Source organism: Cynocephalus volans, chromosome 2 (genome assembly GCF_027409185.1).
Source record: "Cynocephalus volans isolate mCynVol1 chromosome 2, mCynVol1.pri, whole genome shotgun sequence".
Classification (NCBI taxonomy): Eukaryota; Metazoa; Chordata; class Mammalia; order Dermoptera; family Cynocephalidae; genus Cynocephalus; species Cynocephalus volans.
The window spans coordinates 42,175,551-42,192,570 of NC_084461.1; the positions used below are offsets into that span (position 1 = coordinate 42,175,551).

General features: G+C 33.4%; 1 protein-coding gene across 2 annotated transcripts in view; it reads left to right on the plus strand.

Moving 5' to 3' along the window:
- PARP8 (poly(ADP-ribose) polymerase family member 8) overlaps window positions 1-17,020 on the plus strand; it is a 161,076-nt gene that overhangs the window by 128,561 nt on the left and 15,495 nt on the right. The window contains exons 16-20 of one of the 2 annotated variants that reach the window (XM_063086452.1): window positions 4,540-4,632; window positions 10,507-10,632; window positions 11,623-11,688; window positions 14,191-14,258; window positions 16,008-16,056. In XM_063086452.1, the coding sequence (XP_062942522.1) occupies window positions 4,540-4,632; window positions 10,507-10,632; window positions 11,623-11,688; window positions 14,191-14,258; window positions 16,008-16,056 (402 nt within the window). The remainder of the gene's footprint in view (window positions 1-4,539; window positions 4,633-10,506; window positions 10,633-11,622; window positions 11,689-14,190; window positions 14,259-16,007; window positions 16,057-17,020) is intronic. The other variant, XM_063086453.1, reaches the window with a different exon arrangement.

Here is a 17,020-nt window from a genome sequence, read left to right on the forward strand (position 1 = left end):
TTATAACTCAGTTTCTTATTTTCTGAGTGAAATAAGCAACACCCAGTTATAATTTGGTTATAATTTAAGGCATTCCTATGAAAATTCATGAGAAAACTGAGCATGGGGGTAAACCTGGGTATGCCTCATTTTACAATTTAAGAGTAAAACAGGTAGGTCTTCTCATATTTAGGTCTGATTTTAGTATTTGAAGAATGGATGAAAAGGCATGTCGTAGTAACATATCCCCCCACCCCCCAGTCATGGAAGTTCAGATTTCAAGTTGTGAAACACAAGCTAAACTGGAATAATAATTATGCCAAAAAACTTTCAGTTCAAAAACATGATTTTTAGTTCAAAAACATGATCTAAACTGAGTAGAAATTGGTTTTAATGCTCAAACATCTTTAGTTATACAAGTGTACTTCAAAAGTTCATGGAAGATTGTATTATCTTTTAATTCTATTTTTTCATGAACTTTTTGTAGTACCCTCATATGAAACAAATAGGGACCAGTGTATTCATACCTAATTAGGCGTGATCCTACCTTACTGTGGATCTGCCTTGATCGCTGTGTGATTTGTCTTTCTTCATGGATAGTAAACCTTTCCCCGGCATGATTGTGTCTCTTGATCATGAAATGAACTCAGAGCATTTTCTGTAAAACTGGAAATACAAAGAATTAAAGGCTTGTAGATTTTATGGTTCTAGAAGATATTTATGGAATTATTCTCATATTTTTTCAACACCAGTTTTTAAATTCAGTAGTTCATCTTTACACTGTAATAAGACTTTTAAAAAACTGGATTTGCAAATGAAAATACACTTCATAATATGCTTCAAAGAAAAGAATTTTTTATTAAATACATGTCTTTATATACACATTGAGTTAAAGCAATTAGAAGAGACAGCTTCTCCAGGTTATATTGTTAATATTTAAACAGCTCTCTCTGTACCTCAAGATCTGATAAACCTTAATTCATTTGGTCCTCTTGTCAACTTGTGGAGCTAGATGTAATTTTTATTCCCATTATACAGATAGGAAAACTGAACTACACTCTTGTGATCCAAATGGAACAAGCTTCATCATCTGTTTTATGTATTGGGCTTACATGAAATATTTCTTTGAATAAAAAGACCATGGCAAAAATGTTTGAAAACCACTCATCTTCCCCATGCTTATCTCTACATAAATACATAGCTAGATTTACTAGTTGTGTGTTTTCTGTTTTTGGTAAAGGATAATTTAAGTTCATTGAAAACAGATTTTCTAAAATACATTAAATCCTAAAATATTCCTTAGGGCTTAAAAACATTTTTTAAAATATGTTTTTATTGCTCATGTTTAAATTGCTTTGATTTAAATAAAATTACAAATGTATTCATTGTAGCTGAAAATTTCTAAAACAAATCGTGTCTTAGGTACATATATAAAAGTTCCCAATGCTTTTAAATGGTGCGTAATGAATTCTGTACAGCAAATATATTATGTATATGTTTATAATAGAGGGACTTGCTATGGCTTTACAGTCTAAATTATAGGGATTAACTGCTTCAAGCCAATATAATAATATAATATTAAGAATAGGTAATACTTTACAAATTGATACTGAAAGTCTTATTGTAAACTCAAAATGAATTAATAAATAATATACACACTTGGTTATATTTAGGCATACACACTTTATATTAAAGTATGTGTAATAGAACACGTCATTACACTTATCTAGTAATAGCTCTTAAATGACTATTACTATTTTGAATTGATGCTAGCGTTTTCAGTGTAAATAACATAGTATTAGCAGAATTTGTCAGGGTGGGAATTAGTTCAGGGTGGGAGAAGGCTGATCCACAATATAACTACTTATGTTTCATTAAGGAAGAGTGATTCCTTCTCTCTTCCTTGGATAGGATGTCTGGTCTGTGAGCTAAAGGACACTTAATCCTGATCATCTAATATAATTTGAGAACTTTCTTTTAGAGCGCCATCTTGTGTTGAAATTTTGAACTTCTCTCAAATGAAAGGATTACTATCTAAAAAAATAAGAATACTACAAATATACAAATATTTATCTTAAAATTAAACTGACTTACATCTTACATTTTGAATACCGCTTAAATTTTCTAGTAAAAATGATCAAAAGATACAGAATTGTTATTTTAAAAATTCACTGGCATTTACTTAGTATGGTGTTAACATGTTGTATAAATTAGTCATAATATTATTGTCTCTGTAGTGGCTATACTAAAAAGAAGGGAAGATAAAATTATCTTTATAAGAATATACTGTATACTGTTACTTTTAATTTTTCAGTTTGATGGCAAAATATTTTGTTTTTTGTTTCCAAAAAGCAGATTTTCTAGCGTACCTGATTTCTGCCTGATTTCCTCCTTCAAACTGTTGTAGTAACAAGATATTTCTAGAAATCAGCCTTGCAGATTTGTGTACAGGAAGAAGGGTTACTTTTCCATCAAAAACATGCAAGAAAGAAAAGAAGTTTCCATAAAGAAATCAAGTCCTAGCTTTATCATTAGGAATGCAAGTTTATTATTTAAAATATTGGGTCACTTGGCAAGTCTATGTGATTTGGAGCTTCAGACGTTTGAATATAAACAGGTCTGGGAGGAAGACAAAACAAATGCAGAAAAAAGCATTACAGAAAGCACTGAAATTTTGCTTATTTGTTACCAGAGATAGAGAATAGGGAGATCTGGGTGAAGTTGCAAAAATTCATTTGAGACAAAGTCAGGATGGCATATGAATACCTAGGATTGGTAACAAAGTGTGCTTATAGACATGTGTAAGTATAACTGTGTCTGTCATATTCTTCCTTAAGTCTTTGAAATTTTTCCTGTATTAAAATTTTTTTATATTAACCTTCCAATATAGTGTAGTGAGGTATTTTATTTCATTTTATTTCTGTTTAAAACAATTTGGTATTGAGAAGGAAGTTTCTATTGTTATATTTCCCGGGATGTGTGTGTGTACACACATATATATACACACACACACACACACATACATGCTTATATCCATACATATTTAGAAGATCACTAAGTGTATTTGATTGTCCAAGGTTCAAATAAAATCTAATCATTACTTATTTCACTAAATGAGTTTTAGTCTATTGTTTAGCTTTGGGATGATGGATTTTAATCATGAAAAAGTAATAGGTATTTGACAAGAGTGTTATTAAAAACAAAGTACCTTCTATGTCACTGTTTACTTCCCCAGTGAACTTTGGGTAGCTGGTACAGGGATATATTCCAAGGGCCCTTTATGATTTCCAAGGTTTATCTTCTCCCCGGATTCCTGTTTGTGTACAGTTTCATTGTATTCAAATACCGATATAGCATTTGACACTATAGGAAATATGTGGTAAATGCATGCTACTGTTATATTCAGACCATATCTTGCTCTAAGCCCCAGAAAGTGAAGAGAAGAAACATTCTGATGTCCATGAGGGAAATTGAGGGTGAAACATATATACACAAAGATACATTCAAAAAATGGAAGATTAACTTAAACACTCACATAACAGGAAGAGTAGTAGAAATTGAAATCTGTTCTATGAATATTCCAAGATATATAGCAGTGTGTATAGCTTGAGTCTGGATGAAGAACTTTTTCCAATTAATTTTCTCCCACAGTTCTGAATTTTCCAAAATAGAATCAAACTGCACTTTTAACGGTGACAAAGGAAATATATCAATTCATTTTTTTCTAAAATTCTCTTGGAGGAAAGTCAACCAGAAATCTTTTTGATTAGTTAGGCTTTCTATCCATAAAGCCACACATATGGGCTCATTCCAAACATAAAGGATGTTCAGAATGGGGCTGTACTTCCCCGCTGGATAAACAGTAGACCAAGCTGGCCTCTGAAAGAAGTGAGCACAGGGGCAGTGGCACTAACAAATGCCTTTTGTCTGCTGTGCAGAGGCACCATGGATAGCATCGTGTTAGGCTTCATCAGCTACCTAATGCAATGTAACTTGGGAGATAAGATAAATCAAAGGGATGACACTATATTAGATTTGAAAGATGAGAGCTTTTCCAAAGTAATTGCAGAGTGTATATTTCAGTGCAGTTGACTTCAGGAGGTTATTGAAGTCAAAAGTCTTTGCAACAAAACCAATCTTTCAAGAGCTGGGTAGCAAGTAAGCAGTTATGCTTACTGCTTCCAAACAAAATTTCCTAAGAAAAAGTGGAATTCTCCTTTGTATATTTGTTTTGTATTATACAGCTTTTGTATTTAACCTTATTTTCAATTATATCATCTGCTTAGGTATTTACTTTTTTGTATATACATCTCATATGCAAATGTATATTAAGTCAGAGAGATGGATTTTTGTATTTAAGGATATTTTCATCTATTGCTATATTGCTGTGAGTGCAAGTGCCTAAAACTAACTGAAATAGATCATTTCTTAAATGATTTCCTTTTTTTTTTAACACTATAAAACTCTGCATTTTATACTTCTTATATGGAATATCATAAATTTAATTTAAGAATTGAAAGATGGAAAAAATGTTATAATTGATTCCCCTTTCTTTTGTAGCCTACTGTGTGTGAACGAGAGCTGTGTGTATTTGCTTTTCAAACCCTGGGAGTAATGAATGAAGCTGCCGATGAAATAGCAACTGGAGCTCAGGTAGTAACACATGATACTAATAGTTTCTTATTTTGGTTTAAAAAATTTGTTCTAGTCTGCTAGTTATCTTCACTCTGCTGTTCTTTGGGGAACATTTTTAATAGCTTCTTGTTAAAAGGCAAACTGACCTTTGGTATTTTTTAGATATAAACTAAATTTTCTCTCTTTATTTAATGTGTGTTTTGTCATTTTGCAATTGCCAAGGGGAGAAATTAAACCACCTTTTTATTGTTTGAAAAATAATTGTATTTTCTTTCTTATGTGGTGAAATTGAGATATGGAAATCCTGGCATGCTATATGTAAAATTTATTTGTAAAGTTATACTGCCATAAAAACAGAAGCCAATTTATTTTTAAAACTTAGGTGAAAAGATAATGGGCAGAACTTAGAATAGAAGAGAGCATTTAATTTTACAGTAGCAGTGTTTATGTGATAGGAAGAAAAATATGAAAGCGACTGAAGAAACAAGTTGGAAGTAGAGAAGCATTCCATGTTTCAGAAAGAAAAAAATAAATTAAAAACATGCCAAAATTTATCGTTTAATGCCACTCCATCAAAATTGTAATTGTTCTTTTTTTCACTTGGGGAACATGAGTAAATTAGTAATTCATCCATAAGAAAAAATCAGAGAAGACCTTTAAAACATTAATGAACATTAATTAGGAGTGATTAGACCAACCATATACAAAAACATATTATGCAATGCTATGATATTTTGACAAAATACAGTATTGGTAAAAAAATAGAATGGTAGATCAATGGCAGATTATTTCCAAGATGGATGAAGTCATAAATAAATTTAATATATATTAAAGAATCACATCCTCATTAAAGACTTATTTAGTAAGTGAGGTGGAAACAAATAACCTGCAACATGGGGAGGAAATCAGTTTAGCTCTTTACCTCACTCTGTATGCAAAAACAAAGTCTAAATGGCTTAAAAAGAATAGTTTGTTTTAAAACATTATATACAAACTAGAGGAGACTAAAATTGAACATGCACAGCCTGAGGCAGTGCATCAAGTTTATGCATTTATGCAGTTAGTAGAAATTATAAAGAAAAATATTAACAGATTTAAGTTTACACATACTTGACTTTTTACTTGAAAAAGTAGCGAATATTAAGTGTGGAATAGGAAAAAGCTTCTTTTGCTACAAACGTAATTAAAACTATAAAAGCTCAAAGAAAATTAAGGAAAATATGAAGACCATAACAGATCAATAGAGGATATAGGTGCAAATTCACAAAAGTGGACATATAGTTGGTAAAGAAATACAAGAAAATATTCAGCTTTACTAAAAATAAAGAGATCTTTCCTTCCTTCCTTCCTTCTTTCCTTCCATCTTTCTCTCTCCCTCCTTCCTTCTCTATCCACCTCCAAGTTATGAGTGAGGACATGTGGTATTTCTTTTTCCTTGTCTGGCTTATTTCACTTAATGTAATTGTCTCCAGCCTCATCCATGTTGCTTCAAATGGCAGAATTTCATTCTTTTTTATGGCTGAGTAGTATTCCAATGTGTATATAACCACATTTTCCTTATCCAGTTATCTGTTGAGGGACACTTAGGTTGGTTGTATAATTTGGCTATTGTAAATAGAGCTGCAATGAATATGGGAGTGCAGGTATCCCTGGGGTTTGGGAGTGATAGGTTGGGTAAAGGGCATAGAGAAAAATTATGACTTGTAATAATGAATATGCTAATAATAAAAAATTTTAAAAATTTTAAAAATTAAAAATGTAATGGAATTTCGAGAAAAAAAATCAATAGGAAGCTAAATGTAGAAGGAATTACCAATCTCTCATTTATAAAATTCCAAAGATGGGTGGGGAAAACGATCATGTGACAGACATATTGTCATTCTTTGAACAAGTATGGAATATCTACTATGTAATTGACATTACATTAGTTGAAGGTACAACAGTTAATATAGTCAGCCTACGCATCATGAATTTACATGTCCCTTAACCTAGTCATTTCATTGATTAACTAAACCATGATGCATCCACTTGATGAAATATTAAGAACAATATTTTGATATAATGAATTATAAGTGAAAAATAATGCAAGCAATAGAACATTGGTCTTATACGATCTGGAAAAAGCGATTCTGTGACTAAAATAAATTTCACACATATAGCTTGGTATTGCTTATACACCTAGCATGCACATATTTGCATATTAAAGGCTCTGAGAATCCCTAAAACTAAGAAAATAACTAGTCTATACTTAGAGAGTTTCTGAAGTGTATTTGACCATGGGGAGTTCTTTTTTGTCTTTCCTTTTTTTTTTTTAATGTGAAAGTTTTTCTCATCCTTTGGAAGTAATATTGCTCAAAAAAAAGTGAGATGCTTTAATATATGCTGGTATTTAGAGCTATGTAAAGATTATTAAAACTTTAAGAGGAGTTTGTGTGTGTGAGAATATAAATGCATGTATAATAAATGTATATATGTATGTATGTGCATATGTATTAAAGATTCTTCAAGTAATAAACACACTTAAAATTTGTGCATTTTACTGGATATAAATTTTCCTTCAAATAAAACAATTAAAGACTAGAGTAGTAAGTTATTAATTAGAAGGAAAATTAATGTCATTCTAATAGTAGGGTAGGTTGCTATAGTAGGTGGCTTTTTTCCTACTTATAGTTATATCTCTAAAAATAAAGATTCTTAAATAGAAATGAATTGTAGATCGTATAATGTTAGTTGCAAAATACAAGTGCTTGACCAGATCAATCTAGTGATTTAACTCTAAAGATCAGTATCCAAAGATCAGAGAATTTAGTGATTCTACTTCAAAGAGAACATTCTTTTCACTATTTTATTTTTTAAAACAGGTGCCCCAATATTCTGGTCATAATCCTGAACATTCCATGGAAACTCCCTTTTCTAAACAGAAATAAACTCTACCTCAGTATATGCGTTGTGTCAGTTGACCGCTGCATTTTAAGTAGTGTTCGGAGGAGCTCTGGGGTCTTCAAAGACATATATATCCTCAGGACCTTTGCAGGGTACAGGGCTGGAAGCGATAGTGTCCTGTGGGCCAAGCAGCTACTGTTCCAGGACCCCAAATACTACTACAACTGGAACGGCTCCATTTTATTTGTTTGTGTATGGGCTCGCATGTAAGATTTTAAAAAATAATGAATCACTGTTGCAATGTTTAACAGGCTCGAGTCTACAATTCTGAATCCACTTTTTTCATTGTGTATCTGTAGGCTACTCCTCTGGGTGTCTTTCTTACCCACCTGAATTTCCAGTCAGTAAAAGACTAATGACTGGCTGGGAAGCCTTTCGTACCTGAAAGAAGGGTGGGGTGGGCTGGGGAGTTGTCTACCAGTTGAATTGTATTTAATGTAATGTCTTTGGGAGGCACCTAATTCTATAAACTCACAGACCTTTTATCCTCACTCATTAGGTGGCTTAATTCCCATTGCTTGAGTTTAGTATTTCTTTGCATTTCTACCTTAAGCGTCTTAGTCGACCTCCACATTGCTTCTTCAATGATATTATTCAGTCTAAGAAGGCTAATATATGTGTAACTTGTCTATAGTACTCATCATATATGCTAAGATACTATTTAGAATCTTTAATTTTACATGCTAGTGGTGGGGAAATATATTATTTGGGCTGAAAGAAATCATAACTGTTTTTAAAGGGGACATTTTACTTTATGAAATATTTGGAAAAATTAAGATTTGCAAATTGAATACAAACCCAAACAGTATTGTATAAACCTTTGTTTAAAATTCTGATGCTAGCTTCTGTAACAGATAAACTATAAAATAACAGTGGCTCAACATGATAGATTTTATTTGTCACTCACACACTGTCCATTTAGAATGTTTGATGGCCACTTTCTACGTGGTGTCTGAGGGAATGGGACTCCATCGTGTGGCCCCGCTGTCTTCAGTACATGACATTTGGTAGAGGGGAGAGAGCAAAGTGGGGAAAGTTCACTGTTTCCTCATCAGGTCAGCCCCTTGCACTTGTGATCTGCTGGTCAAGACTAGTCATGAGACCTTATTTAGATGAAGGAGGTAGAAATATCCCTTACTGAGCAGCTGTTTCCAGGCAATAGCTTTACACCTTGAAAGCAAGGAGTATGAAATTCTAGTGGATGGCACATAATTTTGCCATAAGAATTATACCATTTTTGAAGTTATGCTAGGACGTATGTTAACAGAAATACTCTACTTTAATTACAGAATTTAATTATTCTCTACCCCCTCATCCATTATTACATTGTAATTTACTTAAGTGCTCTAATAAAAATGTTGACAAAAAAATGCATGGACTTTTATGAAGTTTCAATTACATACTATGACATAATTTTTAAAGGTTTTCATAAGATTATATCAATCTGTACTGTCACCCCCCTCCAAAAGTTCTAGGAAAGGCTATCTTATTTCATTGTTTCTTCTTTCTCAGCAATTCTTGTTTGGGTTTTAATTTCAGTAGGAGACCAGATAATGCTGAAAATAATATGTATCTAAGTTGCATCTCTCTGGAGTAAAAGGAATGTGAGTGTGGGGAAGGCAGAAAAAAGGAGAGTTTTATTATGGCTTTATTATATCTACTGCTTACGATCCAGTATATTGCATATATATATGTATACATACACACATAAATGGAATAGTGTGTCAGAAACATTAGCTGTTTCAGTTCTAGTGTGTTCTGAGTCTTGTGTAGGTGTATGTCTATGTACTTGGGGCATGTTATATCCAGTGGCTTATTTGTTGCAAATTATTTTAGGTCACTGGAAATTCTGGATGCTGTGATTTGGGTGGATGTGTTTTTTAAGTACACACACAACATACTGAACCCATTATCATTAGGTCCACAGTGCTCCTGCATAAAAGCAGGAGAATCAAAAATTGTCCCACTCTCACTATGAATTTTTAAATGCCTGTTTAAAAACTTTGTAGAAATAGCTATCCCTATAAAGATATATACATATGAAGTCTGCTGCTTTCATATTAAGTCACTTGTGTCCACACTATAGATATGTCTCTTCAGGTGAGCTTCCTCCATTTAGACAGTATCAGTTTTATTGATTCAATTGCCAGAAATATGAGGGTACTTCAGAAAGGTCGTGGAAAAAGAGAATTAAAAGATAATATGAATGTTTCCATGAATGCAATGTTGACATGCATTGTTTGGGGGATTGTACTGCTACATAGTACTCCCTTCCCAGTCAACTAGGCAAAGGGATCATAGGATGACATCGGAATAAAGCCATTGTGTTTAGTAAATCAAAGGTCATCAGTGGCCTTTGACAGAGGAGATTAGGAAGGGGCAAGGTGTTGTCAGGCAATTTGCTCTTTTTGGAGCGTGCCAGACTCATCCTCTGCGTGTGGTTTCCTTCACCCAATGCAGAAGTCTCTCCCCAGACAGTGCATGTCTCCTTCCCTCGCCTCATTCAGGTCCTATTGAGATGTCACCACTTTTCCTGGGCCCTCTTAAACAGCCCCCCTTTCTGCTTAACTGTCTCATGGCTACTTTATTTTTATAGCATTTAACAGTACCAGAAATTCTATTGAAGTATATGTTTGTTTTAACTGATTTTTTTTTTTTAATCTTCTCCATGGGACTGTAAACTCCACCAGGGAGAGCAGAGACCCGTCTTACCATAGGGCTTAGAACAATGCTAGCATATAATATGTGCTCATGACAAAGAGCTATTAGAGTGTGAGTAATTATGGTCAAGTTTGGTCAAATTTGGTTTACTCATAAATTACAGATTTGAGAAGCAGGTTGCAGTCCCTGGGCTTCCTAATTAACTTATGCTACCGTGAGAGGGAGAAACATGGCAGAGCATTTGATAAAACCGGAAGGATAGTGACTCTGTTCTGTGTATATTTCAAGGTGGTGGATCTACTAGTATCCATGTGCAGGTCTGCATTGGAATCTCCTAGAAAAGTTGTCATTTTCGAGCCATATCCTTCTGTGGTAGATCCTAATGATCCTCAGATGCTGGCCTTCAACCCCAGGGTAGGTAGTTGTCCTCGCATGCCAATCACAAAGTTTCTGTTCACAATAATTGAGATTTTAGTCTCGTTAGCTTTCCTCTTTCTATGTAAATCTCGATCTCATCAAACATATCCATGATTATTCTAACTTCATTGTGTACTTTCTGGGATTCTGACTTAACCTCATTTTAAGGATCATGGGTAAAAAGACACGTTTTCCTTTTTCTTTTGCATTTTTACTTCAACCCTCCCTTCCCGTCCCCCTTCTCCCTCCCCAGCTATCTGAAGGTTGTTGAAAGTTGAATTCATATAGTTAATGGGCTAGCATTTCTTAATATTTTTCATAAATATTTACAGCAATTCATCAGAATCCTTCTGAAATAAAATTTTTGAATTGCATGAGAGCTAAAATTGCCTTACTTACTATTAATATTCATCTTGAAATCATTTTATAGAAATGACTATATAAAATTTCCTTGGAAGAACTTTCCTGCCTTCATAGGTGGCAGAAGTGCACATATTTACATTATGTTTAAAGATGAGTTATTAGTTGAGAGTATACTGACATCTGCACACTGTTGCCATACTCTTTTGGTAACAATATTTTAGTTGATAATGAAAACAATTGTGAAGTTTGAAGCATATTTTGACATTTTAGAAGGATTCTATGCTTACTTTATTCCATCATGGCTTAGTGTTTCAGTGGTAAAAGCCTGAATAAGGAACCTCATATATTTTTTGTGTTTCTAGATTTTTTTTCACTATGGACTGAATATGATTTTGTATATTTATATAAGACTGGCATTGTTTTCTTTTTTCTTCACTTTTACTCAAGTTATAAATCCTACATCCTTGATCCATCTTATTACAGTCTTGCCTTTTATGTACACAAAACAGCCATTGCTTTCAAATTGACCCCGAAATAATATGTTTCTCTAGTGATATGTAGACTTGCAAAGGCTTATAAGTGAATACAGGTTTTTTTGGTTTGTTTTTTGTTTTTATTAAATAGAAGAAGAACTATGATCGAGTAATGAAAGCACTGGATAGCATAACTTCTATCAGAGAAATGACACAAGTAAGTATGTCATCTTGTGATCTTGTACGGTTTGGTTTTGTTGGTCATATTTTTAAAATGTGTGAGAGTGTTATTCCTGCAGTGAAATGTAGATTTTTCTGTTATATGGAGTATAATTAAAAAATTATGTTGTTTTAGGGTGTTTTAATTAAATTACATCAGCCTATTGGCATGCTAACACTGTGACTTTCAAAGGGTAAATGTGTAATTATAATCCCGATACTCTTCTCTCAAACTTGGGCAAGAGCCGTGAGGACATGTAGGTATTTCAGAATATTTAAAAGCAAAAGTTAAATCTGTTACCATCTTTCAAGAATGTCAGTTTCAATTGATGGTAATAATTTTAAAACATTATTTTAATATTAAAATAAAAACAAATTTTTTAAAATGCAAATTTTGTATAAATATTAGAGATATAACACAGAATCTCAAAAACACTTAGGAAAGTGCCAGACTCTACGAGAGTGTGAGTTTATATTTTTGGTCATTAGGAATTCTTTTGTGGAAAAGTTTGGTGAGCAGGAGTCTCAAGGTATGAAAATCTAACACGTCCCTGGGCTGCAGTCTAGCACTTAGAAAAGCGCATGCTGCTGAATTATTGAGGCCTTTCCACTGCCAGAGATTTGGAGAGAGGTTTAAAAGTCCTCATGGTAAACGAGAAATTACTAACCTGAAATTGACAACAGCACACGTCCTGTGTACAGCTTGCATTGCCCTAGAGAGCTCCTCTCGGCGTATAAGGAGTATCATCCTGGGTTGTTTATTTTTCTGGGGAACGAATATGGGGATCTTCCTGTCCCGGGGCCCACTAACCTTAGCCTTCTATGCTACTCTCTCCCTACCCTCAGATCCCCCAGCAACATCTCTGCTTCTCTATTTGAAGACAGTGCTCAAAAAGTACATTTTTACATTGCCAATTTTGGTTCTTGATTCTTTTCATCATTATTTATTCATGTAGTCAAATATTCATGTATTCATTTAACAAATAGTGTGTGTCAGACAGTGGTAAACGAGATCCTTGTTTATTCACAAGTGATATTATTTGCTTAAAAACCACCATCCCTTCCAGTTGTTTGTCTATGCCCGTACCTTTCTGAATTATCTGAATTCACTTTCAGGCAAGCATTTATTATTTGTAGGAGGAAAGAAAACAATAAAGTGCAATTCTACTTAGGGGAAAAATCAACTTATTGCAATATCTTACACAAGGTTAGACAAACAATTTTAGTCATGAAAAAGACTGGTATAGGGTATTTGAACTATACCCTAGACCTAGATCATTCTTGGATTTAAAAATAGCTACTAACTCTGTCTCTGGAATCAGCTCTTTGCCAAGAATTGCTTCCCTTTATTCTGGGTCATATGTAAGCTATTTTAATAGCAGGCAATGTAGACGATTGAGCGTCAGCCTAGGAAGTTAGAGACCAAAGTTGTGTAACTGGCTCATCAGTGATGTGGCCTGTGACCTTGGGTGAGTTTGTTAATTGCTTGATGCCTCAGTGTCTTTGCTGTCAAGGTGGAAATAGTAACACTACACCCTCTTTCAGTGAGCACATCGTAGGGATGCTGTCAGGTTTCATTGTGTCAAATTTTTTAAACCTCTCCAGATAAATACAACATTATACTGTCCTATTTTTTAGAACGTACAAACCTATATATAGCCCTAATTTTCATAGAGAGATTGCTCTTTGTTCTATGAACGGTTAATTGTTTGGGTAAATGCCAGTAAATACTTTTTAGAGAGGGGTTCTTATGTAATTGGTGTCCAGTTTTCTTTTGTAAAGAACTGTACACTCAGATATGAGCATGAGTAGTAGCTATCACCAATTTTGCTCTAATATTTGTTAAAAGTTAAAAATGGTCATTGTCAAAGAGAAACATTACAAGACACTTGTTAAAGGTGGCAAGACAGATTTTATTCAGAGCACTGCAGTAGGGGAGAGAGACTGCAGCATAAACAGAGCTCAACTCCAGCTAAGACAAAAGGTGACTGAGGTTTTTAAAGGTAGAAGAGAGGAACCAAAATGAGATATGGGGAAATAAAAAAGGAGGGAATAATGAAAAGGGACTAGGAGAGTTGTTTGAAATGGAAAATTACAGAAGGGATAAGTGGAGAATTACTGAAAATGGTTTGGCAAGGTGGGTTGGGACAATGTACATTTTGTGGTTTTGGCAGCATTGCATTTTTTTTGAGCAGAGAGACTCAAAAGGGAGTCTGGGGGTCACCAGTAGGGATACAGTCTTGTGTAAATGGTAGTCAGGCTAAAATTTGGTCAAGTGTCTTAACACATTGTTTGGGCAAGTTCCTTGTGCTGCATGGAAGTTCACAGTTCTCATCATTTTGGGGGAATGACTATAGTAATTGTTGCTGTTTCCATGTCCAGGCCACAGATTTTCAAATTTAATTAGATTAGGCATATTGTTCAATCTGATTTTCCTTTTGTAACAAAGGAAAAATGAATTTTTAAGAAAAATCAAGGAGTATAATGACTTTTTTTTCAGGCACCATATCTGGAAATCAAGAAGCAGATGGATAAACAGGACCCTCTTGCTCATCCCCTACTGCAATGGTATAGAATTTGTTTTCCTCTTATTGAAAATAGCATCTTTCTACAGTGTGCTTTAAAAAAAAAAAAAAAAAAGCTTATTTTACAAGCCTTGCATTGCTACGGTTCCACAAGCCTATAAGACCTGGTGATTTTACAATCCAAGAGTCCTTAATGACTTTCACTTTAATTAAAACTTGTACATCACAAGGGGAAGAAAGTGCTGTCATATGCACTACCAGGGATATACAATGCTTCTGACAGCAGTTTGTCTATAGTTTAAGAGATGTGATTAACTAGATTATATAGTGAAGGCATTTTGGTTCATTTAATTTTCTGGTTCAGTGAGGACTAAGTGCTAAAACTCACTGCTTCAAACTCTTATTATTGAAAATGTTTTTAAAATATTGGTTTTGTATATTTTGCTCCTTTAGAAAGGACAGTGTAAATTTGATTAACTCTCTGCTTGACCACTGCAGAAGATGCACTGTTTCAAAGGGAGCCTGCTGTGGGATAGAGCATTAGTCCAGCATGGATTCTAGAAGGAGGGCAAGACTGCAAAGAGGAGAGGAGGCTTGAGAACTCACCTTGCTACGATGCCTGCGACAAATAATTTGCCCTCTCGTTTCTCATTTGCAAAATGAAGGCAGTAGTATCTACTCAGCCTACCTTATAAGGGTTTTATGTACATGTGTCTTTGAAATAATTTTGAAAACTCAAAGACTATAGAATTTACCACTTTATTATACAGTAATACAAATGTAAGGATATAAACGATTGGTCTGGATGAACATTTTTTCCATGCCACCACCAGGAAATGTTTAAAATATATGTCAAGGTGGACAAAGGAAAAAGAATCTGGCTTCCTCAAGATTCTGATTAACTTTCACTTAGTCAAAATTTTATAATACACATTTGATTTAGTCTAACAAGACCATGACAAAAATTTGGTCTAGAAGTCTTCCTTCTTTGTATCTTTTATGATCTATTATCAACATTCTGACAAAGTAAAATAACAAGACAGTTTCTATTTTAACCTTTTAAATTTTCTCATTGTCATGTTCAAAATGAAGGTAAAAATCTCAAGTATCTAAATAATTTTTTTTTGCCCTGAAGTCAGCCTGACTATTAACTTTCAATTATTTGTGATTGTTTCCTCCAACTTGTTAGTCACTCTGTTTTCAGGGAGAAGAAAATCTATCAAAATGTTTTGCAGTTTTCTCTACTTATTTTATATATCTAAAAGCATTAAAAATTCCTTCTTTCAGATACCTGAATTTAATTTTCTTTCAACTTTAGTGTTTAAATATGTTGAATTATATATATAAATCATTGTATATATCAGCTCAAAGAGGTCCTCAAATATTTAAAGAAAAAGAATCTTTATAAGAATTCATTATTAATTTAGGTAATGTAGAGAGGAGCAAAGAAGCAGGATATATGAATCAACTTCAATGTTTGTATTTAGATTACCATTATTTGAAAGTATATCCAGAAATATTCATTTTACTGATATTTGATGTTGTGCTTATTAAAAACTATATCTCCTTAGGTTTTTAGGAACTAAAATTAAAGTTAAAATATTGCCTTTTTCGTTACACAAGCTCCTAAACATGTTTTAGGAAGCAAACCAAATGTATGTAACTAAATAAAATCATTACTGAATTTAGTTTATGACACAGCAAAAATAAGTTTCAATCACTTGCCCGCTGAGAAAAAAACTTTAAATATATGTGGCATATATTTGTGACTGATGGATCATTTTAATTTCAGGGTTATTTCAAGTAATAGGTCCCATATTGTGAAACTGCCAGTTAACAGGGTAAGTTGTTTTTTCACATTTCTATACAGAAATGGGAGAAGTACTTAGTAGTTGGGATAACTGACCCCTGTGATTTGAAGGCAGCCTCTCCAAGCTTGAAATAGACCCAGGTTAAGTCTGATTCTTCAGTTTGAAATTGCTGTTTGTGCATTAGCTTCAAACCTTTCCAAGATATCAAATTCACATTCAGGCTGCTGCCCTGACCTTTTAAGTAAATAAAAACATCATTATGAGATCACTTAGTCATTCCACAAGTGAGAAAAATATTATCTAGAGATCGATCTGGATCTTTTCATCTTTGTCAGTTTCATGTTGGCACATTTCCACTTTTCTGTATCTGAGAAGATATGGCCTTCAGTTATCTTATTTATCAGCCTAATAAGCTTAAAATAATAATGATAATAAAAAGCAAATGGGCTCTGATTTCAGTTCTGATCATCACTTAAAAGTGGTCTCTAAAATCTCAGTTTCCCCATCTATGAATCTCTAATTGTGAGATTTCTGTTATTATATTCCTACATACATATATTCCTTGGTGAAAGGGAAACAATTAGAAAATGTTGTCAAGCAATTAATCCGAAAGGTTCTGCTTTAATTTTCTTTCCATGACCAAAGGGGAAAACTATATTTGAATGTAGGCAATTCCCAATTTTACAAATATATGCAAATAAAGCATAATAATAATTTTTGCAGTTTTAAAATCTTGAGCTAACTTTTCTTTTTTGCTTAGCAAACTCCAGAATATTTTCCCAGTTGAATACAAGTTTATACTTATATTTAGGGAATTCAGTAATAAAATTCAAAAAAAGAAATGTAATTAAGAAGGCAGATCTGTTTGAACAAAGATTACATAATGTATTCCAAAGCTAAATACAAATGACTTTGGATTGTCTGTCTCCTATTCCTTTCCCATTAGCCTAAAGAATTATCCTTCATACATATCAGTAATTCCATATGATTTATC